Below are 25,000 nucleotides of genomic sequence, written 5' to 3'. Positions count from 1 at the left end.
GGTCGATGTGCTTGGCTTTGGCCTTGAGACACTCGCGTGAGGTACACGTTGTCTGATGATTTCTCTGTGCAAGAATCTCCCCGTAAGAGCACCGTGCCATTGAATTCGTACTTGTTTGAGATGTTTGTGTTGATGTTGGGTGTTACCGTGTGCAGGAGCAGCCACGTATTGGTAGACTATTGTCATTGTTCTTGCTCGCTCAGGTAAGTTACAGTGCAATCTGACATTATTGAGCTTTGGAAATTTTGACTTCACCAGAATCCTCAGTAAAGCCCATTTCTTGAACTTTTTCAATACAATCACGTAAACTATGTTTTGGACTTTGAACCTGAAATCCTCACATCAGATCGTGTGAAACCTGCCCTAACTCCGTAAAAGCCTGGTTGATCTCGAACCTGCTGTCTTGTCTGTTCATACGCAATCTTGACAGGTTGAAATGAAGGGCTTTGTTCGTCTACATACTGCATTGTGCAGTGCTGCTCGATGAAATCCAATCGAGTGAGTCAGCCCTGCGCCCTGCACCAGTGCACATCCCAGTGTCCACAGGTCTAGCTAGGCCTGCACAGCTCCCGACGCGTACATATACTTGACTGGCGCGCTCGGATTTCGTTGAGCAGCACTGTAGGTTGGGAAACGCGGGCCAAGTGCAGTGTTTGGCGATGTTGAGTGATTATGATTGATTTATTTATTTTTTTCTTCTCCCCTTCTCCCTTCCTTGCCATGGTTGGCTAACACCCTCTCTCTTTGTATTGGCCGGTGTTCTCACTGTGCTATGAGATGCTGTAATAAATAAATAAAATAAATCTATCGGCAAATCGTTGTGCCTCTGTATGCATGTTTAGAGACACTTCCATGCTGCTCTGGTGACTTGCTCATCAACCGGTCTGTTCTTTCTCTGCCATGCTTTGCTGCCGTGCAGAAACTTCTCATCATCAAGCACGGCCCTCTGGTGTCGTCGCTGGCGGAGTTCATTGTGCGCGGCGAAACTCGACCACCGTCAATTCCCGCCGACGGATCGGTGAGCGCATCACTTGAGGAGCATCTATGTCTTGTTTTCATCCACTCGGTCATTACAATTGCTGGCTGCTTGTGCGTTGCTTGCATCGCTATAATGGTTAATGGCCCAAGACATATTGATAAATGATGGTGAAGATGACGGAGCAGGTGTCCACCGAGTGCAGAAGCATGGTATTATATTCAGTGTGGCAAGCCAATGTTTTTCGTGCCCGCTTCTGGATTACTTGAAACAAATGTTCAAAACCTTGATGGTGCGTTGTGTCAAGTTGTGTGGAGTATAGGAAGGTCTAGGATGCAGTAATTGATATCATAATCGATAATCAAAATCGATGCAAGGGTAGGCTAACCGATAGTTGAAAAGTGTTATCGTTTCACTCCTACTTTATCGTACAGCAAGACCCATACTGGGCCATAGGCAGATTGCAGTTTTCTTCCCGTCTTTTTGTTTTCTTCGCCGACTTTGACTGCAACGTGTATGTGTTTTGTAACTCCGTTCCAGACACCGAAGATCACGCGTCACTCTCGCTACCCGTCTCACGGCAGCCTGCGTGCGTTCATCCCGCCGGCAGAGCCCATCGGGGTGACGGCGGTCCCGGTGTCGCGCACCTCGTCGGTCAACAGCGTACCGCACGCCGTCATTACCCCGTCGCCTTCGACCTCCACCCGCGGCTTGCCGTCCAACGGGGCAGCGCCGTCGACGGCGGTGCGCCAATCTGCGTCCAACTCGAAACTCCAGCCGGGCCGGGATGAGAACGGCGGCGCAAGGTCGTCCCGCACGTCCTCGCTGGCCTCGTTCACCGACGTGACCGGCAGCGGTGACATCGCGGAGACCGTCTCCAACGAGCTCATCCCCATGGTGTCCGTGCACCGCGGCTCCACGCACGACGACGGCACCGGCAGTAACCATAGCGACGAATTCAGCGTGTCCGTCCTGCAGCAGCGCACCATGTCGGTGGGCAAGTCTCGCTTCTTCTCCGGTATGACGCCGGAAACCGACCGTCACAAGATGGCCACCGAGCGTGGCGAGGAGCCGGCGGCAGCGGAACTAACTGTACTCCGTGCGGAAACAACGACGACGGATGGAGGCGCTCCCTCGTCGTTTACGGTCACCGCTAGCGACATTGCCTCGTCGAGCACCAACCCACCGCCGCCGGGGAGCGAGTGGAGGGAAGTGGCACTGGAGGCCGAGGCGGATGCGGAGGGTGTTGCCATCGCTTCGCCGTCCGCCGACGAGCATGAGGACGAGAGCGTCACTCAGGCAGCCAGCGATCTCGATCTCACCGTGTCCCAGGAGCGGGTCAGTGGTGGCGTTGGTGACGGTGACGACAGTAATGCTACTACAAGCTCTGATAGCGGCACTGCAGTCACCCTGAGCAGCTCACGTCCATCAACGAAGGTAAACAGTGAGATGTTAGACGTGTGTGCACACTGTAGAGTGTGTGTGTGTTCACATCAGTTTGTCATGTGACTCAATTTGTGTAGAAAGTGATCATGTCATGTGGACGATGGGAACCAACATGGCCTGCATCATGTGACCCATAGATGCAGGAGTTGAGTGGAGTTGGAACCAACATGGCTGTCCTGACTGTATGGTCATGTGATAGATGTGAAACGGTTCTGTTACCGTACTCACTGCTTCTTACAGTCTATCCACAGAAAGCTGGCACCCTCGCGTTTTGCTGTCTTGCATGCATCAGTGTATGGCGTCAACCGGAGTCTAACCGCCCTTGAACTGGGAAATTTGAAGCTCCAAGTATGAGTGGGTGACCTACAACCGGTAAATATGTAGTTCCACTTTTCTCTATTGTGAGCTAAGTGGCATTGTCCCTGTGCTGTGTGTCAATGCTATTAGATATCACGACTGGACAGCGAGGTGGACAGCGGGGTGTTCAGCGAACAGACGCAACCGGTCGGTACCTCCACGCCCGACGCTGTCACGACGGAGGCTTGCAATCCGCCGCACCCGCTGCAGATCGTCGATGGTATCGACAGCAAGGCCGAGCCAGACACCGGTGCTGGTGCCGGGGACGACGAGCCAGGTGCCAAGCGTGCTGCGGGCGCATCGCCGATGGATACGCTGACGGTGCAGAGTGACGAGCTTGAGACGCACTGCGATATGAGGTGCGGCCTCTCTGTTCTGTGTGTGTGTGTGTGTGTAACTAGGATTTTTTTGTCAGTGTGAAACGTGTTGCCTAATTCATGATCAGCATTGTGCGGCAAATACTTGCTTTCTCTCTGGGGAGCTGGTATTTAGGGAACATGATTTAGTCTAGAAGATGTGTGTGTATTTGTGTGGGTCTGTGTAGGTCTGTCTGTTTTGTCTTTCTGTCTGTGTTGTGTGTTTGGCATCATGCCAACACCCCTTGCTGGAAGACTGCAGTTTTCTTCAACACCACTATCCTGTGTATTGCATATACACTGTGAGAGACCTGCTGAGTTTCTAGCAATGCCAGGCGTTATGTTAACTAGAGCTTTTAAAAACTACAGCCGGGTTTAGCTTGTTTTCGATACCGTACCGCAACACTCTCACCCACAACACTCGTACCTCGCTTATCCGGCCGGTCCGGGACCGGGCACTAACCGGAACTCTGAATCACATACATGTTGATGGGAAAGGCCATAGATATGGCATATGACGTCACTATTTCCACAAAAAGTGACAGAAGAGTTGTAATATTTCCACTGAAACTCCCCACAAAGGGTGCCCGGTAGACCGAAGTGCCTGTAACTTTGGTGTCCGGATAACCGAGGTATGAGTGTAATGGTATCTTGTATTTGTGTTCCCTTTTCACAGGCACCTTTGTTGTTCTCTTGTTGTTCTGCCTCAGTCCGTACTTGAAAACAGCCTTGTCATCACTGGCACCTGTGTTGTTTTGTTGTTGTTCTGTCTCAGTCCGTACTTGAAAACTGCCTTGTCGTCACTGGCAATGAGCAACGGTGATGATCGTGAAGCGCTGTTCTCTATCGTCATGTTCTACGCCATGCTAAGACACAAAGGTAACCACCACTGACCAGGTGTTGCTGTTGTTACTGTATGTGTATGGGTATGTACAGTCAACTTCGCTAATAACGACTGCGGATATAAGAACAATTCGCGAATAACGACAGAATTTCCAAGCCCAGAGCAAAGTCCCATCTAGCTGTAACACATATAATGAGATTTCGGGTATAACGACACTTCGCGAGTAAGGACACTTTTCTGATGCCCCGCCGAGTGTCGTTATACGCAAAGTTGACTGTATTGTTGGTTTTGAAGTGAGCCACGCCAGTGTGATGCTGGGTGCACAGGCTTGCTGGCACTGATTGGCTGGGGTGAGAGGAGAGAGACAATGGGGCTGTAGTGTGCATGATATTATGCAACCTCGGCTTGTGTGTGTGTGTGCGTGCGTGTGTGTGTGTGTGTGTGTGTGTGTGTGTGTGTGTGTGTGTGTGTACATGCACGTGTGCATGTGTGTGTCTATATCGTTTGTACTTGAAGTATGTTCTGTATCTGGTTGTGTTTCTCAACACCATTGTATAGTCGGTTGTAACGCGGACGTGCAAACTTTACTTTCTTTAATGTTCTGTATGGTGTGTAGGAGTGAGCCCGGAAGTGTTTGAGAATATCCAAGTCGGTATCAATCAGGTGAGTGGGCAGACGTTATAATCGTGAGACTGTAGACTAGAAAATTCTCCACTCGGCCCTGTTTTGCTTCTTTTTTTTTTAAGGCGGGTAGTCCATGTTGTCTGTTGTTAATTTTCTTCACTTTGCCATCTTCTGGTACAGTAAAACCTGGTTTTAGCGACCACCTGCTCTTAACGACCGTTTTGCCATGCATGGGCTGTTCTACACAGAAACTGTGGGACCTGGTTCTAATGACCACCTGGCTTTAATGACCACTTTTGCTTGTACCGTGGGGTGGTCGCTTAAATCAGGTTTTTCCTGTACATGTAACCAGTGGTGGGTTAGAGCTGTTGACCTGCTGTCATGTACAGTGGGTGAAACTTCAGTACGAAATACTGTACAGGCGAAACATTTCGTCGGTCAATAATTTCGTCCAACTCCAAAGAAAGAGAGTTCGTCCGGTTGTAAATTTCGTCCATGGATCATGAGAGTGTGTTGAAAAGCTGGACAATTCGACATTAGTCCGGCATTTAATTTCGTCCGAACGTTCCTCGGACGAAAAAGACGAAATTAAGTTCCAGACGAATACTTCTGCTTGTACAGTACCCTGGATATAGCATACACTCGGACGTCTCTTATCTGGGCACCTTGCGACCGGGCACTGCCCGTATCTCAGGATAACTCATCTACCATGTCTCATAATAATTATAGTTTTTTGAAGAAGTTTGTTCGGCATGTATTGCACATGTTCAGGATACAAAAAGAATCCATTGATAAAATGGGTGGATTACACAGGTTGGCAGTGACAAATAAGCACTTGTGCATACGAAAAAAAGTTCAAAGTTCGAATTTAAAGCTTTTCGCCATAGGAACTCAAGCTGAAGGTGCCCGGTAGGGAGACGTGCCCGTATCTGAGGCGTCTGGATAAGAGACCGTTGAGTGTACTTTACTTTCACTTATAAAGTACCCTAGGTATTAGGGCTGAAAGGAATATTCGAAATGTGCAGATCGGAAAAAGAATTTTCTTCGTTAGAGTAGAATAAGAATGTTCGTAAATGTACAGAAACTCGCCTTTTTGATATCGAACAGGTTTATTTGGTGCAAAAAGTGGGTGAGATTGCCACCTTCCATGTGTTGTCATCAGCAAGACAAATGATAACATTGTCCTTTTCAAATGTCCCTCCTGTAATTGGGATATACACCAGTTGATTGTCTATGGTTACCATGGATACAACTAGGTATCCATGGATATTGTATGGTTTAGAATATTCGGAATATTCTTCGTTTCACACGTATTCGGAAAGAGAATATTCGTTCGCTTCATTGAGCATTCGTTTCAGCCCTACTAGGTATATCATTCATTCTCTCTTCATGCTGCACACGACAGGTAGCACGAGAGAAGATGTCATGTAGATCTGGCCTCCAAGAATAGTAGATGCTACCTGGAGGGGCTGCATGATTTTGACAAACAGGCCGGCCAGCTTCCATTGCCTGTCATCCAGCATGAGGTGTCTGTGCTTGTGCTGGTTCAGGTCTTCAAAGACAGCACACAGGAGATGTGTGCTGTCTTTGAACGCAAAGGACAGCGTCAGGAGACGCTCCAACATAGAGCGGGAGGAGTTCCAGCGGGTTGGAACGTCCTGAATCGGCTTCAGGGGTTTGTCGCCCAATTGGTGCTGTCGGTGCACCTGCTTCTCCATGGATTGTTTCGAATGCTTGGAGTGGCCAACTAACTTACGTCCAGCAGCCAGCAGCTTCTGTACATCCCGGCATTTGTCAATGGCAGAACGAGCAGCAGTCTGCAGGAGATGGGCACAACAAGGGGTCGACTCCCAGCCATGCTCCTCAACTAGCTTTGCACTAGCAGCCAACAGCGTTCGCAGCCTCAGCATGAACGATGCTAACCACTTTGGTGGGCGAGATTAGATATGCTAGCAGAGCGTCATTTCCTTCTCCGCAATCCTCTCCGCTGTGTGGCTGCCAGGGAATATGGATGTGTCTAGCACACGGCTACGCAGCTCCCAGTCACTGGTGATGAAGTGGCAGGTCAGAGTGTTGAAGAATTGCGTCGCCTTGCTGCTCCACGCATCAGTTGTCAGAGCGCAACATTGCCCCTCCTCGTCGATCATTCGAGCGAGGTCTTTTTTGCCCTGTACGTGGCGTGGCGCTCCTTCACCTTGGAAGCGATTTGTGTTCGGGATGGAACAACATATCCTGGAATGACATGGGCCATCAGCTGAAGAAATCCGTCATCCCTCACGTTGTTGAGTGACCACAAATCCGATGTGACCCAGTCAACCAAGCGATTGGTTATTGCTGCAGCAGATGAGGGTGACGCTGTTTTCACGGGCGTCGTAGAAGGAAAGAAATTCTGTATCGTGGCGGTTGGCGTCATCGTAGAGCTGGCCGAAGACTTAGCCAGCAGAGCAGGGTGCAGACGTTTGACATGCTCACCCATGGTGCTTGTACCACCACTGTATCCGAGGACTTTCTCACAACAATCTGTCTGACGGCACTTGACCTCCTTTGATGAAGTCCGCTCAAAAAATTCCCACATTGACGAACGCTGCGCTCGCTCGAACGGGAAGGACTCCGTAGCCGAGCCACTGGACGCCGCAGCTGACTTCTGGCCAGAAGAAGAATCCATGATCGACAGAGAAACGGGAAGAGCTACAATCAACTGATACTAAAACTACAAAAGAAACTCGACAAACACTTTGTCGATCGAAACGAAAAGTATGTAATGCGAAAGTTCTGTTTTGTTGTCTCCGTTTGTGTGTGCATATGTGTGTTTATGTGTGCACATACGTATGTAAACGTGCTGTGCCGTCAGGTTGCGGAGGACGTGCGCAGTGTGCTCGTGGATCACGTCATCCAGCTGATCAATCAGATCTGTCATGATTGTAAGTATACTGGCAGTAGAACAGGACAGTGGACAGTGGACAGTGTCAGTGGTACATGTACTGCCCTGTCCTCTTTAGGACGAACACCAAGGGCGATGGCATTTGTTTGCAATAACGGGAGTTCTTCTTATCCATGCTTTATACACTATCAAAATTATGATGATTTATCCGATGGGCTGAGGAAGGGCTGAGGCTTCCCGCAGCTTCATCTCCCTCCATTCCCATAGCGCTGCGGAACCGAGCCAGTTCCAGTATTTTACAATGTTTCGGCACCTATATAATAATAGAGTTGTGAATAAGCCTTCAAAGCAGCCGCTGTATGTCTCTTGGCTATCTGTTACCACCGTCAGTGCATGCCGTCGTCACTACAATATAGACTCCTTTGACGGCAATCTGCTTGATTGCATGTATTGTTCTGTTTGTTCCCGATCAACAATGCTTGTGTGCGTGTGTGGGCAGTGATAGTCTCTGCTGTTTGAGCATGTGGAGTGCGTGAAAACCGACTGGCTAAATGTGTACTGATTGTGTGTGTGTGTGTGTGTGTGTGTGTGTGTGTGTGTGTCCTCTCTCTGTCTCTCTCTCTCTCTCTGTCTCTCTCTGTCTCTCTCTGTCTCTCTCTGTCTCTCTCTCTCTCTGTCTCTCTCTCTCTCTCTCTCTCTCTCTCTCTCTCTCTCTCTCTCTCTCTCTCTCTCTCTCTCTCTTCCCCCCCCCCTGCGCGGTGTATACATACGTGGCACACCCGTCCCAGGCACGCGGAGTCGCCTGATCACCTTGCAGGCGGCGCTGGTCGTTCTTCAGCACTTGATGACAGAAGACCCGCGCGCCCGTGCCTCCTCAGCAGCACTCCTGCCAGGTTTAACGGCCGACCTCACTAGCGCCGTGGTAGCCTCGCACGGCGAGTCCACACCTGCTGATGCCGCCTGCACCACCGCAGATGATGCACTGGTAGCGAATGCTGGTCGAGACGGTGAGTGGCTACCATCCCCGTCTCGGCGCTGTCAATCCAGAATAGAATAGTTTCACATTGCTGTCATAATTGTCATGAAGAAAGTATTCTTTGGCTTGAGGGAAAGATGCAAACGGCAAAAGTCGAGAAAAAATGAAGAAAGTAATTGCTGATCATACATCTGTACAATGTGCATAAGGTTTATTGGCGTTGATTCAGTAGGCGAGTGGCTACAATCCCCGTCTCAGCGCTGTCAATCCAGAATAGAGAGATTTCACGTTATTGTCACGTCATGAAGAAACTGATTGTACATCTGTACAGTGTGCATAAGGCTTAGGCCGTTATTTCACTACGGCTCGCGTTTCGCGTACGAGTTCACGTCTGACGTTGGAGCTCACGAAAATGCTGACGTGCCCTCGAACGGCCAAGTCAGGATTTGCTCACGGTACGGCTCGCGCTTGGGTCGCGTGACCCGAAACCATTGACAGCCGTCAGAATCTGATCAAACGTAATGCGCAACACGCGAGCCACGTACCGTAGTGTACTAACGGCCTAATTGACAGTAATTCACTAGGTAGTGTTGGTAGGGGTTTAGAATGATACATGTGTTCGTTTAGGAGAGAATCCATTTCCTTTGCGCTTCGTGTTGTGTATTTCATCTTTCTTCCGTGTACTATTGGTGCTGATGTTCTGTTGGTCTCGTTGTTGCCGTCGACAAGCTATCAATTCCCAGTAGTAAATACCCAAGTAAAATAAGAATAGTTTTAGAATTGCGATCAACAGAACGAGCTGAACCGACATCTCACAAAGCCTTTATTGTATTAAAAAAAAAACGAGTGGATACAAAGGCACGTTCTGTTGATCGCAATTCTGAAACTATTGTCGCCTCGACGCTTATTTAAAAATTAATAATAATACTACAGTGCATTTCAAAACTATAGACGCGTAGGGTTTTTGAAATATTTCAAATTTGGCTGGAACTTTTTGAGAATAGTTTTCGGAATATTGCTCAGGATCGCTCCACAATTACTCTCATATAGTTTCTAAAGGATTGGATAACAGACGCCCAATTTGGAAAAATTTATGCACAAAGTGATCACAGATTTTATGTGGTATAGATGCTGGCATAACGGTTTTTGCCTAGGTACGCGTCTATAGTTTTGAAATGGACTGTAAATCATGATTTGACATGTTTGTTGACATCACAGCACTTGCGGCATTTGTTGATACTGAGCCCACTGTTCCCAACACACTGCCCAAGACCAAGGATTCGACCACCACCTCGGCGGCGTCTCTCAAGCGCGACTCCTCATCGGCGTTAGGATCGTCCGCAAGCCCGTGCGCGCCCGAATCGTCCACTCCCGAGGGCTCTTTGCGAGGTGTAGATGACACGCCTCGGCCAGACGAGGACGCACCGTCGGTTCTACCGCTGTCGGATGTGACGTCCGCATCGGATGAAACCGACGGTGTGTCGTCTGCGTCCACGACGGCGTCAGGCGTACCAACAGCGACGCCCGTGCCGGCATCGCAACCAGCGCCGCCACCGCAACCTCACCAATCACAACAGCAGCAGCAGCAGTCTGCCGTTTTTCACAAGCGCGTGACGGACACGCACATCGCACACTTGCACGGTGCTTACGAGGACAGTGTGAGGCAGCTGCGTCTTCTCTACAAGGTATGCTTGTTGTGAGTGTTGGGGGGAGGGAGAGAGGACCTATCTTTCTCCGCCATTCAGCAGCTGCATCTGATACCTAAACTTACTTCTTTGGATACTGTTTGATCTTGATTTTGATCGATCTCTCTGTCTATCTCTATTGGTGTATCTTTCTACAGCATATTGTATCTCTATCTCTATGGTATTGCTCTCTCTCACACACTGTCTCTCTCTCTCTCTCACACACTGTCTCTCTCTCTCTCTCTCTCTCTCTCTCTCTCTCTCTCTCTCACACACACACACACACTGTCTCTCTCTCTCTCTCTCTCTCTCTCTCTCTCTCTCTCTCTCTCTCTCTCTCACACACACACACACACACACTGTCTCTCTCTCTCTCTCTCTCTCTCTCTCTCTCTCACACACACACACACACACACACACACACACACACACTGTCTCTCTCTCTCTCTCTCTCTCTCTCTCTCTCTCTCTCTCTCTCTCTCTCTCTCTCACACACACACACACACACTGTCTCTCTCTCTCTCTCTCTCTCTCTCTCTCTCTCTCTCTCTCTCTCTCTCTCTCTCTCTCTCTCTCTCTCTCTCTCTCTCTCTCACACACACACACGTCTCTCTCTCTCTCTCTCTCTCTCTCTCTCTCTCTCTCTCTCTCTCTCTCTCTCTCATACACATGCACGCACACACGCACGCACACACGCGCGCACACACACACACACACACACACACACACACACACACACACACACTGTGATGTTTTGAAACATTCCGCGACTGTCCGTCTGGGCAGTGTGGTTTCGTGCATTGAAATATACTCATTTTACTGAGCTCAACCCCCTGTTTGTATTGCTATCATGTTGTACTCAGGGTGCTGGTGACGATATGTTCTTGGACATGTTTGAGGATGAATACTTCAACATTACCAAGGTGAGAGCTGCTTCTAGTGCTTGTCCAGAGCTGGTGGGGATGACTGGCCAGTGATTGTGGGGGCTTGTGTGGATGACTGGCCAGTGCTTTTCCAGGGCTTGTGGAGATGACTGGCCAGTGCTTGTCCAGGGCTTGTTGAGATGACTGGCCAGTGCTTGTCCAGGGCGTGTGGGGATGACTGGCCAGTGCTTGTCCAGGGCTTGTGGAGATGACTGGCCAGTGCTTGTCCAGGGCTTGTTGAGATGACTGGCCAGTGCTTGTCCAGGGCTTGTGGGGATGACTGGCCAGTGCTTGTCCAGGGCTTGTGGAGATGACTGGCCAGTGCTTGTCCAGGGCTTGTTGAGATGACTGGCCAGTGCTTGTCCAGGGCTTGTGGGGATGACTGGCCAGTGCTTGTCCAGGGCTTGTGGAGATGACTGGCCAGTGCTTGTCCAGGGCTTGTGGGGATGACTGGCCAGTGCTTTCCAGAGCTTGTGGAGATGACTGGCCAGTGCTTTTCCAGAGCTTGTGGGGATGACTGGCCAGTGCTTGTCCAGGGCTTGTGGGGATGACTGACCAGTGCTTGTGGAGATGACTGGCTCATACCTGCACTGTTCACACTGTTCAGGGGACTTTTCAGTAGCAAACTGAAGCTATTGACTCTGTCAGAGCATTACGGAAAGATCTGTGTTGTCCTTCATTCTGCTATCTCCTCCAAGTGTAGCTCTTTGCTCTCTGTTTAGTTTGGAGCCACCCCTTGATTTAGGTAGCATTGCCTTTGGGTTATCTGTATATTCAATAATAATAAATGTGTGTTCCTCAGTCTGTATAATTATGTACTTCCAGCTTTGAAGTGTCTTGCATTGTGTGTGTGTGTGTGTGTGTGTGTGTGTGTGTGTGTGTGTGTGTGTGTGTTTGTGTGTGTGTGTGTGTGTTTGTGTGTTTCTACCACTCAGGGTGAACGACTGAACATTGAGTATCTGATGAACGACGCGTCCACCCTACTACCGCCCACTCCCACACCACTGACAGGTATTCCGTTCTCCAAGCGACTACCCAACGGCGAAGTGGAACGCACACGGAGGGTAAGAGAAACAATACCGACTTGACCATCGGTGTGTCTGAGGTGTTTGCGTTTAATGTTGCTATGACCACTTTTCCTCATTCCCTTTGGGTTCATTGCATTATCCTGGGGTGCATGGCGTGCTTGACTGTGAAAAATTACATTTTGCTCACTGGAGCACTTTCTCTGCTCGGAATTTCTATAATATATCCTGCTCCCCGTGGTCCTTCTCTCCGCTGTTCTGTTTGATTACAGGCAATGCAAGTGTTCTTCTTGTCACGTCAGCTTGTTGTCAATCTTCTCGGTGAGAAGGAAGACTACCTGCCGCTAATGCCTACCGATGGACAGTTGAAGGTTGACGACCGGCCAAACCTCAGTGAGTCTACTTTTTAAAACTACAAAACAAGTGTGGCTCCTATCCTTGTCCCTGAACATCTGCGGGTGGAGATGTTTTTTTCCGGAATTCGCTGCTTTGTACAGGTAGCTTGTCGGATGGCACGGTTCACTCTGTACTCAGATCTCACCCATGGTTAGCTGTCGACACTTGTGCTGCAACTTACGAAAATCCACGAGACGTATATTTTTCCTTGAAGTCAACGTTGTAGTTGTGTCTGTGTCCTTGTCCTCGCTCTCTTTCTTCGCCCCCTCTCTCTCTCTCTCTCTCTCTCTCTCTCTCTCTCGCGCGCGCGCGCGCGCGCGCGCGCATGCACGTACATCATTGCACACTCTCACTAAATCACTCTACTCTCTTCCCTGTGTGTGTCTGTGTGTCTGTGTGTCTGTCTGTCTGTCTGTCTGTCTGTCTGTGTGTATACAACAGTGAACACAGATCTTCTGGCATGTGAGGTCTACATGGATGACACCGAGAAGTAAGTTGTTGTGCAACAGCATTGTACACTAACATACGCTCACACGCGCAAACACACACACACACACACACACACACATCAGCCTTTGGCTGCACTGTAACAGAGCTCTCGGCAACGATCATGACACAGGAGAGTTGCAAGAGACAGCTCGTACTTTCAGAAATGAACTATTTCCGTATTGTCCTGCTATGAGAGGATAGTAGATATCCAGGTGACGTTTTCTTTGTTCATAGCATTGTCATGTAGGGTGTAGTGTATTACGAACTCAGAGGGTGTGCTGGAACAAAGTCCTTGTCGCTTTATGTGTAGTAGCTGGTCTGGAATAGATCGTTGAGGCTAGTGGCTTTGTTGGATGACATCAAGGAGTCCTAGCGTCAAGTGAGACGACAGAGGCGAATGGAGTAACGCTGTGGTTTCACTGCCAGGCTGCCCGTTGCAGTCATCCTTGTTCAGGCGTGCTTACGGTATTGCTGGTTTCGGCTGCTGTTGGGTCTGTAGTTCAGGATCATAGACCGCGTAAAGCATCCGAATCCGGGGTCAAAACGCACACCATTTCAATGTACGACTTCCCAGTGATATCATAATTCTGGATCTGTTGTGTGGTATGTCCACTATTAGGTATGACGAATGGTAGCGTCACATAATGTGTACTGCTACATAAGGCTACTTCGAAGTTCATGCATGGCATGTGCAACATTGGCAATCCAGTATGCGCATACATGTGCGCACATGCAGTACAAAGCCACAGGGCAGGCTGTACGCACTGCAGTGTACCGTGTTCGGCGTGTATGTATGTACAGGCACTGCATTCGAAGTGACGTGACGAATACTCGAATGTGACAAATCGAACGAATATTCGAATATTCGTTTCACCACTAATGTCCATCATATGTGTGCGTTTGTGTGCATGTGTGTGTGCGCGCGTGTGCGTGTATGTTTGTATGTTATACTCAGGTCTCTGAAGCGTTTCTTCTTCATAGGCGACTCGCAGATGATTCTAGTGGAGCCGGACATGACACAGCTCGGCTGGGGTGTTGTCCGCTACGTTGCCAATCTTGAGGTAAGCAGCTGCTGCTTTTAAACACATACACAAGTACCGGTATGTCTTGTAACATTGCACTGTGCAAGCATATACCACGCTTTTAGTTTGACAGCATATCACAAGGCATATACCACGCGTTTAGTTTGACAGCATATCACAAGGCATATACCACGCTTTTAGTTTGACAGCATATCACAAGGCATATACCACGCTTTTAGTTTGACAGCATATCACAAGGCATATACCACGCTTTTAGTTTGACAGCATATCACAAGGCATATACCACGCTTTTAGTTTGACAGCATATCACAAGGCATATACCACGCTTTTAGTTTGACAGCATATCACAAGGCATATACCACGCTTTTAGTTTGACAGCATATCACAAGGCATATACCACGCTTTTAGTTTGACAGCATATCACAAGGCATATACCACGCTTTTAGTTTGACAGCATATCCCAAGGCATATACCACGCTTTTAGTTTGACAGCATATCACAAGGCATATACCACGCTTTTAGTTTGACAGCATATCCCAAGGCATATACCACGCTTTTAGTTTGACAGCATATCACAAGGTATATACCACGCTTTTAGTTTGACAGCATATCACAAGGCATATACCACGCTTTTAGTTTGACAGCATATCACAAGGCATATACCACGCTTTTAGTTTGACAGCATATCACAAGGCATATACCACGCTTTTAGTTTGACAGCATATCCCAAGGCATATACCACGCTTTTAGTTTGACAGCATATCACAAGGCATATACCACGCTTTTAGTTTGACAGCATATCCCAAGGCATATACCACGCTTTTAGTTTGACAGCATATCACAAGGCATATACCAGTAACATGTTTCGTGCAGTGCACTGTACATGACGTATTGTGCATGCCACGCATACAGTTCTCCCCGTTTCTTTTCACACTGATATGTCCCATCAGATGCATACAGTGAAACCTGTGTTACGCGACCGCTCAAGGGACTTTCAAAGTGTGGTCTCTGTAACCGGGTGGTCTCCTTACCCAGTGCCATTTGACTGCTAATAGTATCCCTTGGTCCTGGCTGCAATGGTCTTCTGGGACGGGTGGTCGCCTTATCCGAGTGGTCACCTTGACTCGTTTTACTGTACAGATTTGTAGTAGCAAATGCAGGTCCGAAATACCATGCTGTTAGTGCAGCGGCTCATTGTGTTCATGAACAGTAGTACTGTTGCAAGTTGTAACGCTATCAAAGATAAGATGAGTGGTATCACCGTAATGCGCCGCTATTTTTAAACCTACACAGTGGCTACATGTGTTTTACATTGTACATGCCCCCCCCCCCCCCCCTCCCTGCTGTGGGCTTATCCACAATTTCGCATCCATGTGACCTTACGAATGCTCGTGTGTGTGTGTGTGTGTGTGTGTGTGTGTGTGTGTGTGTGTGTGTGTGTGTGTGTGTGTGTGTGTGTGTGTGTGTTGCACGTGTGTGTTGCACGTGTGTGTTGCACGTGTGTGTGTGTGTTGCACGTGTGTGTGTGTTGCACGTGTGTGTGCACGTGTGTGTGCACGTGTGTACACATGCATGTGCCTGCCTGATTGCCTTCTTGTTTGCCTGTGAATCTCTGTCTGCTCAGGATATCGATGTGGCAACAGATTCTGGTGACAACAGTCTTCTTCATGTCACGTTCCACCAGCCCCTGTCCAAGCGGCGTCGCTTCGGACACACGCCCAAACAGGCAGCCCGCCAACCCCTCAACACCTGCCAGTTTGAGTTCAACGATCACATACGTTGCACGGCGGCCAAAAAGCGCATACTCCAGGCCTGTGAGCGTGTCAAGACGGACAAGCAGAACAAAATCTGCGCGCTGCTCCAAGTACCAAACGCGCAGCGTCTTCGCCGCGAGACTCCCTCGGCCGTTGCCCTGGTCGGCCTGGATTCAAGCAATGGGAGTACGCTGTCGCAGGGCTCGTCGGCCGCACCTGTACTCGCCGTTGCCTCCGGCCAGGCGGTCATGAGTCCAATGAATGTCCCGCCGAGCGTCCCAGCCCCACTGGAGATCGCACCGCTCGTCATTGACACTGGCAAACCAGCGTCGGCACCCGTAATGCACTCGCAGGATGAGTTCGAGGTCGTGTCCATCGCTGGGCCGGTAGCTACGGATGATGACGGCGTCGAGGAGATGGAGACTACTGAAACGTAGCATGCACCGGAAGCAATGGCATAATTCAATCTTGCAGTTGCGTACCGAGATGTCAACACAGTGAATGCGTGTATCTGTATGCGCTGCTCAGTTACTCGTTAGCATCTGCAGCCGTGTTGCGGCGCAGATACTCATTAGCCTCTGCAGCCATGGCACAGCTGAGATACTCGTTATCATCTGCAGTCATAGCACAGCTGAGATACGCGTTATCATCTGCAGCCGTGCTTGGTCATTCGCTTGAGCCAGCTGGGTGTCTCAGATCTGACATCCATCGCAGTCCAACTAGCCTTGAATCAGGATGAGCACGTCTGTCTGTGCGTTTATGCTTACTGGCTGCAAGTGTTACTGGCTGTAAGTGAATGCTCATATTATGTGCTTACTGGCTTTGAGCATGCTCATATTATGCTTACTGGCTTTGAGCTAGTAATACAGCCCATCGCTCTGTCTGGAACAACGCAGGCGGGTCCTGGCTGAGGCTCAAACATGGCGAGTGTGCGCGTGCTGGTGCTCGTGTTGGTGCTCGTGTGTGTGTTTCAATATATGGCACTGCATGGTGGCGGTGTCGTCATCGTTGTGAAGTGTGCCGTACTGAGTACTGTGCACGTTTGCAGAGACTTTAGCGGGAATGGCATCAGCCATCCCATCAGCTTTGTCAGTACTTTGTCCGTGAGGGCACGGAGGTATCTGTGTGCACGCGTGCCACGTACATTTATCGCGCCGTCCTCCGAATCTCGTCACTCTGCTTTTCAGCTAGTCATTGTTCAGCTGCGGCTGGCCGTGTGTGTGTGTAAGCGTGTGTGTCTGTCTGTGTACTTTGTTTCACCAGTATATTTATTGTCACAGCTTGCCAAATATGGCATCATGTTCACAGTAGTTGCAAGTATAATACTCTATTACTAGTATTAGTCTTTACACATAGCCGTACGACCTGACCATATTCTTTACACATAGCCGTACGACCTGACCGTGTTCTGTACACACAGTCGTACGACCTGACCGTGTTACTGTCTAGTTTTAGTGGCAGAAGTCGTGCTGTAGCGTCAGTAAACGTGCGTACAATATCGAGCGTATGAGATCGAGCTATTTTATTTCTTTTCCTAGCTGTTGAGCGTGCATTGCTGTTGGTGCTGCAAGCGTAGATACGCGCCTCGCTCTCCAGTGTGGGTGTAAAAAGACTTCAAAGATGCTCTCCTGGAGTCGGGCACGGCTGGTGTGGCTTTTTCTTCAATCGTCTCATTCCGCGTCCCTCCCAGGCCTTCTGTTTTCATCCATTTGTTGATTATTATGATAAATTACTCGCAACACTCGATTTTCCCGGCTTGTCCTTGCTTGATCCTATCTTCCCTGGTTCAATTGTCTATTTTACCTATGATTTGCTTAAAAGTTGCAATAGTTGAAGTACTTTTTACTGTATGTATTTGTACTTCTGCTGGTCATGATGTTGATGATGTGTGTTTTACAGTGCCATGCACCGCCATGCTGTGTCTATGTCATGTTCATGATATGAGAATACGTGTACTCCTCAATCCTCATGCACTCTGTGCAAGTGTATCATTGTGTAGATGTGTGCGTGTGTGGGGGGGGGGGGGGGGGGGGGTGAGGTGCATGTGTGTGTGGGGGGGGGGGGGGGGAGCCAGCTAGTTCTTTTGGTGGGTACACACGTATTTCAGATAGTGTTGGGTCTGTTGCCAACGCGTGCTTGAAGGCATAATGTTGTACCCGCCACCTGTGTTGATTTCAGGGTTCACTCTGATTTAGCCACCCACACGAGTAGCAAGTATTACCATCACTGGGGCCAGGGGTAACTGCAGTTGGAACCCGGGACAGATACCTTGATGTCGTCAATCCTATTTTTTCTGCACCTTGTCCTCACCCACTTTATACTGAGGTGTGGTGAGCCCATAAGTGGGATCATTTTTCAAGTCAACCCAGAGTTTGGGGATTCAGAGGGTGTTGGCCGTTGGGCGGTTCAATGGCCAATTGGAGTCATCTTTCCAAGATTCCTTTTGAATCTCTCTCCCCTCTGGGGGGGGGGGGGGGACTCGCGTGACCAGTCATGGCAGTGAGCAAGTACAGTACAGTACAGTGTGTGTGTGTGGGGGGGGGGGGGGGGGGTGCTATTGCAGCAGGTGGACTATAAAATTAATAATACAGCAGAAGTCAGCAAGCTGTAGCTGTACATGTATAGGAACGTATTATCCGAGTTTCACTGCATGTGTGCCTTTCACAATAATAATAATTATTATTATTATTAGTTTCAGCACTAAAATGAATGCCTATGCATCCAGGGCCAAGGAGGGCACGATGCATGCTCTTCCAGGGCATGCAGCTTTGAAGCAGAGGTACCTAGCTACAATGTAGGTGTTGCATATTGATACAATGAGTATGATTGTAGTCTTTAGTAGTGAAGTAGGCATATCCGAGCGCTCGAGCCGTGACCTTTGCGACTTTTCTTTACCCACTACACAGACGGGCATGTCAGAGCCCGGACTTGTTTACCCGTAATCAGAATGTGTGTGTGTGTGTGTGTAGGGGGGGGATAGGAGGGTTGTGCTCTTGATCGAGTCACAACATGATCCTCTAAACCAACACTCCACTAATTTGTCTTCTTGCCAGTTTGACAAATTGGCAGATGACACAATGTTGATCGTTTGTGTCACCTACAGGGTACTGATACACAGTGTAGACTGTGAACGTGATGCAGTTCTGAACATTCTGGCATTCATGCTCGGTTTTCTAGAAAGTCGGACCACTTGAAGCAATCAGGAGGGTGCAGAACTACCGATACGAGGCCATACCAAGACAAAACAAGGCAAGAGTACAATCATGTAACTACACGTGTGTGGTCACATGTATTGTACTCTTGGTCATACCAAGAGTACATAACCAAGAGTGTGCAACTGCCTGCACAACCTCTATGCTGTGCTGCGACGGCAGAACTTCACATCACGTGACATGGTTCAAAAGGTTATGCTCGCAAACAGTGCAAAGCAGGGAGTCGTCAAATAAAAAAGTATTTGACGACTCCCTGGTTTAACCCTTTGCATGCTGAGCCCCTTTTCTCCAATCCACTGGCCGTCCAGCGCACTGACTCTCTTGGTGGAGTATGCACTCACAGCTCCGAACGAAATTTATTCTGATTTTACTCAACCTTGACGGATTTTCATCGTCCTGGGCTCGTTGGAAAGATCAGGACCAAGCGAATCCATCCTGGCAGCTCTCAGCTCCATAGACACATCAGGACCACATCCAGGTCCTCTCCGAATTACTCCACCGTGCCTTGGAACGGCACAACAACTCAATTTCACATTCTTGTTCGGCTTCTTGCCCAAATTCAACAGATTTTCACAATTCAAACTGCGCTGCAAAGCTCAGATCCAAGCGCTTCATTTGATGTCCATCACGCATGCGCCGTGCCAAAAGGGAAATCCCCTGGCACGCTCTGCAACAAAAAGAAGTTATGAACAAAAAAATTCGCGTTCACTCTGGGCCGTGATTTCCGTGTTCATCTTGTCGCCGCTCAATGAATTCTTATCCTATCGCGAAGAACTTTATACCCCCGGAAAGATGAGGTGAAGATCTTTCCAACGGTGTATTGATTGTCGCGATGCGTTTATGTTTGACGAAGTTACGAAAGTTTGTACACGGGTCTATGCACTGCGATACAGCGCGCGTTCACTCTGGGCCGTGATTTCCGTGTTCATCTTGTCGCCGCTCAATGAATTCTTATCCTATCGCGAAGAACTTTATACCCCCGGAAAGATGAGGTGAAGATCTTTCCAAAGGTGTATTGATTTTCGCGATGCGTTTATGTTTGACGAAGTTACGAAAGTTTGTACACTGGTCTATGCACTGCGATACAGCGCGCGTTCACTCTGGGCCGTGATTTCCGTGTTCATCTTGTCGCCGCTCAATGAATTCTTATCCTATCGCGAAGAACTTTATACCCCCGGAAAGATGAGGTGAAGATCTTTCCAACGGTGTATTGATTGTCGCGATGCGTTTATGTTTGACGAAGTTACGAAAGTTTGTACACTGGTCTATGCACTGCGATACAGCGCGCGATTTTTTTGCGAGTTAACTCGTACGTAGTGGATCAGGTCATGCATAAAGTGCGAGTTAAAGGGAAACTGAACGCCAAAAATAAGTATGGCTTATCCGAAGGAGAATTGGGCACTGATTCCGATGAGCTATGTCTCGAGCCGATCAGAGAAGAGGAACTGTGTCAAATTTCATAAATAACACCTCCCATATTTGGAAATTGGCCTTGATGACGTGCGTACTGCTTAGCTGTCACCATGCTGTGCATGTTCAGCAGTGTAATTGAATGGAAGAAAACAATTACTTTGGTGTTTTGCAGCTCTGTTTCGTTCCCTGACGGTAGCCAAATCTAGATGTAGGAATCTGTTGAGCAGGAGAGTGACACATGTCTTCCCGAAGGCTGTCCAGGCTGCAGTGGTGATGAAGAAGACACGATCATCACCCCGAGATCGATCGTAGCGAATTGGAAAACTCATGGTGAATTTGCTTCCACTCCAAGGCAATGTCGAGGTATGAAGGGTGCTTGTACTGCCTTCCAAAGTGAAAAGGAGATGAACATGGCATTGCATAGCTGTTGTTCTATGCCAACTTACCTACTCTTGCTGGTACCGTAGTGGCATATTGCAAATTTCGTGGACGAACAACTCTAGTCACTAGTGGCTAGTGAGCAACACTAACAGGTGAGATTTTTCAATTCGACAAAAATTGTTTTTGTTTGAGAACTGGCAGTGGCAGTCATTAGACTCAGTAGGTGTCTTTGCTGCTTCTTTCCCTTCATTGGTAGGGTTGTGCTTGAATAGTACAAGTGCTTGAAGTAAAATAAAATAAATAGAACATGTGGAACATAAATCTAATCAAGCATCAGTACATGTATTGCGAATTTCAACTTCAAAGCACATGAAATCACAATGATCACGAAGTTTATGTAATCAGGAGTACACCCTGTGTTCAACGAACACATACACACATGCTGTATTGTTCACACACATGTACACATATGCGTGCAGCCCCACCCCATCCCACAGACACACGCATGCAGCGCGCACATCCATACACATGTGCGTGTACCCCCCCCCCCCCCCCCACACACACACATTCCTACCCATAAACATGTGCGTCCCCCCCCCCCCCCACACACACACGTGTGCACATACAGATACACAAACACACACGCACGAACACACACACACAAGATACGTGTAAGTGTACATGGTCTTCCTGGTGCAGATGCTGAGCCAGCACAATGGAAAATACCTCCATCAAGATGCTTGATCAAGTGTTGTGATAATGGCACTGTTTGTTTGTTTTTACAAAGAAGTGTGGGAAAGATAACAATGCATTATAATTCATAATTGTTCTTTGCCTTGTACTGTGCAGACCAGAATGCTTCGCTATCAAGTCCTGGCTTTCCATCGGCATGGTGTTCAGCTGCAGCGGCATCTGGTCCGGGGAGTTCAAGTTGCTGGATGGCTGCACTGACACAGGATGGGTTTGCGTTGGCAATGCGATACGGCAGTCATCCCACATCACGAGCTACATGTTTATGTAATTTATATTGTCGCTCGTCCAGCAACGTCAAGGCTCTGCATGTAAACACAGGAGAACACCATAATACTACTCAGGGGATAATAATTTTGGATATCAATTTCGTGACAATTATTAGATTCACACAATATTCACAACGTATGCGACACGATGCTGTCTATTGACACTACTCCTCTCCCGTTTTCATCTCCCTCTACCTTATGAATACTCTGCATTACTGGTTTCGTTTCTACCCTTTCCATTGCTGCCTGCTCCCAGTTTTTTTCAATGCACAGCACCACCTTGACAGTCATTTTTTGTGATTTGATGTACACATACTTTGAAGTTCAAATTCGAATTACATGATCAGATTTTTGTTCCACATTTTCTATTTATTTTTACTTCAAGCACAACCCCACCGATGAAGGGAAAGAAGCAGCAGAGAGACACCTACTGAGTCTAATGACTGCCACTGTCAGTTCTCAAACAAAAACAATTTTTGTCGAATTGAAAAATCTCACCTGTTAGTGTTGCTCACTAGCCACTAGTGACTAGAGTTGTTCGTCCACGAAATTTGCAATATGCCACTACGGTACCAGCAAGAGTAGGTAAGTTGGCATAGAACAACAGCTATGCAAAGCCATGTTCATCTCCTCTTCACTTTGGAAGGCAGTACAAGCACCCTTCATACCTCGACATTGCCTTGGAGTGGAAGCAAATTCACCATGAGTTTTCCAATTCGCTACGATCGATCTCGGGGTGATGATCGTGTCTTCTTCATCACCACTGCAGCCTGGACAGCCTTCGGGAAGACATGTGTCACTCTCCTGCTCAACAGATTCCTACATCTAGATTTGGTTACCGTCAGGGAACGAAACAGAGCTGCAAAACACCAAAGTAATTGTTTTCTTCCATTCAATTACACTGCTGAACATGCACAGCATGGTGACAGCTAAGCAGTACGCACGTCATCAAGGCCAATTTCCAAATATGGGAGGTGTTATTTATGAAATTTGACACAGTTCCTCTTCTCTGATCGGCTCGAGACATAGCTCATCGGAATCAGTGCCCAATTCTCCTTCGGATAAGCCATACTTATTTTTGGCGTTCAGTTTCCCTTTAACTCGTACTCAGCACGCAAAGGGTTAAGGTGGCTCACACCCTCTGCGCGCGCATCGTTTGAAAAGTGTAGATTTTCAGTAAATTTTTCGGTAGCGATGATTTTTGTGCGATCAATCGTTGCAGGAAACGTCTTCTCGCTTTTCTGCAATTCTGGCGACCTAGCTAGAACCTGCTGCTAGTGTCCCTCTTCACTCGTTCTTTCTATGAAAGGGGAAGGCAGCACTCGCAGAAGATTTTCCAAGAATGCAATGTCGACTGGTGCTCGTACTATAAGAAGGGAGAAATCAAAGTCCGCTCTTGAATCACGCCTGAGTCTTAGAAAATTATTTCAGAATACGCTTGTGTAGATTTCCTGCCAGTGCCACTGACATCTCGCGACCTTCAAATATAACTTGCTCGATCATCTCCCGCACTGACTGGTAAATTCGTCGGGTAGCTGTGGATGGATCGATTCAGGGAGATCGAAGGTAAATACATCGAAGCACTTCAAACACGTTTCAAGACGCACTTCAAATTTTGTAATTGTGTCTTGAAAATTGTTTACAACAATTCGTACTTCAATACGCTGTTGAATTGTATCCTCTGCTTGGGAGTCTCGACTGTTCTATTGCTGCATGGCTTTCCTCAACACCGTTCACTGTACATGTATCGCGGAACGCAGATTGGATGGCATTGGAGTTGAATTTGATAATTTGTGACTGTGTCATCAACCAAGTGAGGACATCAAATATCAACAGGGACGTTCCGAAAATCACAAACGCTGCGAAATAGGTATGAAATGGTCTTACACACTGGTGGGTATTCCACATTCATTGTGTCATATCTTTAGACTGTTCGAAAGTTTGTCGTGCCGTGCAACTTTCACAGACTAATCCGATAATTGGCATGTGGCCCTATCGGCACACACTCATGCGTATGCCGCTGAGTCTATCTATGTGTGCACGCACATGTGTGTATACTTACACAATTTTATTACGTATGCAAAATTAGGCAATCTACATGTACATATATATGTATATAAATGTGTGTGCACTCACTCCTATGACATAGAACGACAGTGCAGGCTATGTAGAGTCGCACGAATGTGTGTTACCCGGGTGTGTATATGCATGCGCACTCGCGCGGGCGTTTTGTGTGCGCGCCTGGCATGGCATAACGCCGTTCAATATGACTAGTGTTCAACCGTGGTAATTTGCCCCACCCCTTCTTTTTTCTATTGGCGTTGGATATGCAACTAATGACATAAACTCGGTTGTTGAAAACGAGTGCCATGCACCACAATGGATTGACAATAATATAATACAAGTAGCGCTGTAAAAGCGCTGGTAATACTCATGTTCCAGCCATGGCAGTTGTGATTAGCTTTCCAAGTCAAGCCTGCTGCAGAAATTATTGCACTCTGACCAGCTGGAGTGGCCCAGGACTGCAGGTTGTGGAGAACAGGAGTGATGCTTGTATATACGCTTGTATTTACATGATGGACTTCGAAGTAACGTTAGGTGTATTACTTGTATGTTCTTCTGCCTGTGCACGTGTACATGTGCTGGTCAGTGTGGAACCGCCATCCATATCAGATCATACAGCTCAGCTGCTATCAGTCTCAACAGCTTATATCTGGCAAATAGGGTTTTAGTGACTCAATTTTGCTTACTGTGTTCAACAGAGTGGCATTGCACACAGCTACTTTATGTAATAGTAGCATCTTGGAAATTTTATATTTTTGGTAGTTAGCTTCAGTAGAAACTTCTCCAGTGTGGCTCTTAGCTTCATTACCATGGAGACTAAGCATTCAAGTAATGCACGAAGAACAGTGGCTAGATGCGAAGTGAAAAGCCATTGCACCGTACCCAATGGAATACGCATTTAGTATAGCAGTATTGCTTGCTATGTTGGCAGCAAACACTGTATAATAATAATTGCATTACCAGTAGAAAGTGCCCAATGTGCATTGCTTCAGCACTGTGTTTTGGACAAAGCAGTCAAAAAATTCCACATCAGTATTGGCTTCATGTTGGAGAAAGTTGTGAAAAACACTAGAGCATACATGTACACTCAATACACATGCTCAGCTACATGTATGGCATTTAGTATGTGGGCGACT

At 48.0% G+C, this 25,000-nt stretch overlaps 1 protein-coding gene and 2 long non-coding RNA genes across 3 annotated transcripts in view; 2 read left to right on the top strand and 1 right to left on the bottom strand.

The window, feature by feature from the left end:
* Nucleotides 1–17,738, top strand: part of LOC135811722 (uncharacterized) — a 27,907-nt gene extending 10,169 nt beyond the window's left edge. The window contains exons 9-23 of the mRNA XM_065324959.1: nucleotides 156–203; nucleotides 920–1,018; nucleotides 1,517–2,413; nucleotides 2,870–3,138; nucleotides 3,911–4,014; nucleotides 4,596–4,642; nucleotides 7,455–7,524; nucleotides 8,273–8,491; nucleotides 9,679–10,145; nucleotides 11,009–11,068; nucleotides 12,004–12,132; nucleotides 12,366–12,486; nucleotides 12,931–12,979; nucleotides 13,934–14,039; nucleotides 15,646–17,738. Of these exons, the coding sequence (XP_065181031.1) occupies nucleotides 156–203; nucleotides 920–1,018; nucleotides 1,517–2,413; nucleotides 2,870–3,138; nucleotides 3,911–4,014; nucleotides 4,596–4,642; nucleotides 7,455–7,524; nucleotides 8,273–8,491; nucleotides 9,679–10,145; nucleotides 11,009–11,068; nucleotides 12,004–12,132; nucleotides 12,366–12,486; nucleotides 12,931–12,979; nucleotides 13,934–14,039; nucleotides 15,646–16,212 (3,252 nt within the window). The 3' untranslated portion in view covers nucleotides 16,213–17,738. The remainder of the gene's footprint in view (nucleotides 1–155; nucleotides 204–919; nucleotides 1,019–1,516; nucleotides 2,414–2,869; nucleotides 3,139–3,910; nucleotides 4,015–4,595; nucleotides 4,643–7,454; nucleotides 7,525–8,272; nucleotides 8,492–9,678; nucleotides 10,146–11,008; nucleotides 11,069–12,003; nucleotides 12,133–12,365; nucleotides 12,487–12,930; nucleotides 12,980–13,933; nucleotides 14,040–15,645) is intronic.
* A 2,713-nt stretch (nucleotides 17,739–20,451) lies between these two features.
* LOC135812580 (uncharacterized) lies at nucleotides 20,452–22,226 on the top strand. The gene is made up of 2 exons (XR_010552855.1): nucleotides 20,452–20,933; nucleotides 21,631–22,226. It is a non-coding gene; the product is annotated as an uncharacterized LOC135812580 (long non-coding RNA).
* Nucleotides 21,454–22,458, bottom strand: LOC135812579 (uncharacterized). The gene is made up of 2 exons (XR_010552854.1): nucleotides 22,299–22,458; nucleotides 21,454–21,836 (listed from the first exon to the last, which is right to left on the bottom strand). It is a non-coding gene; the product is annotated as an uncharacterized LOC135812579 (long non-coding RNA).
* Between the last annotated feature and the right edge of the window lie 2,542 nt (nucleotides 22,459–25,000).

The sequence above is a fragment of the Sycon ciliatum genome, chromosome 3 (genome assembly GCF_964019385.1).
Source record: "Sycon ciliatum chromosome 3, ocSycCili1.1, whole genome shotgun sequence".
In the NCBI taxonomy this organism is placed as follows: Eukaryota; Metazoa; Porifera; class Calcarea; order Leucosolenida; family Sycettidae; genus Sycon; species Sycon ciliatum.
The sequence above is the reverse complement of the archived record's forward strand: the minus strand, read 5'-3'. Positions and strand labels throughout refer to the sequence as shown.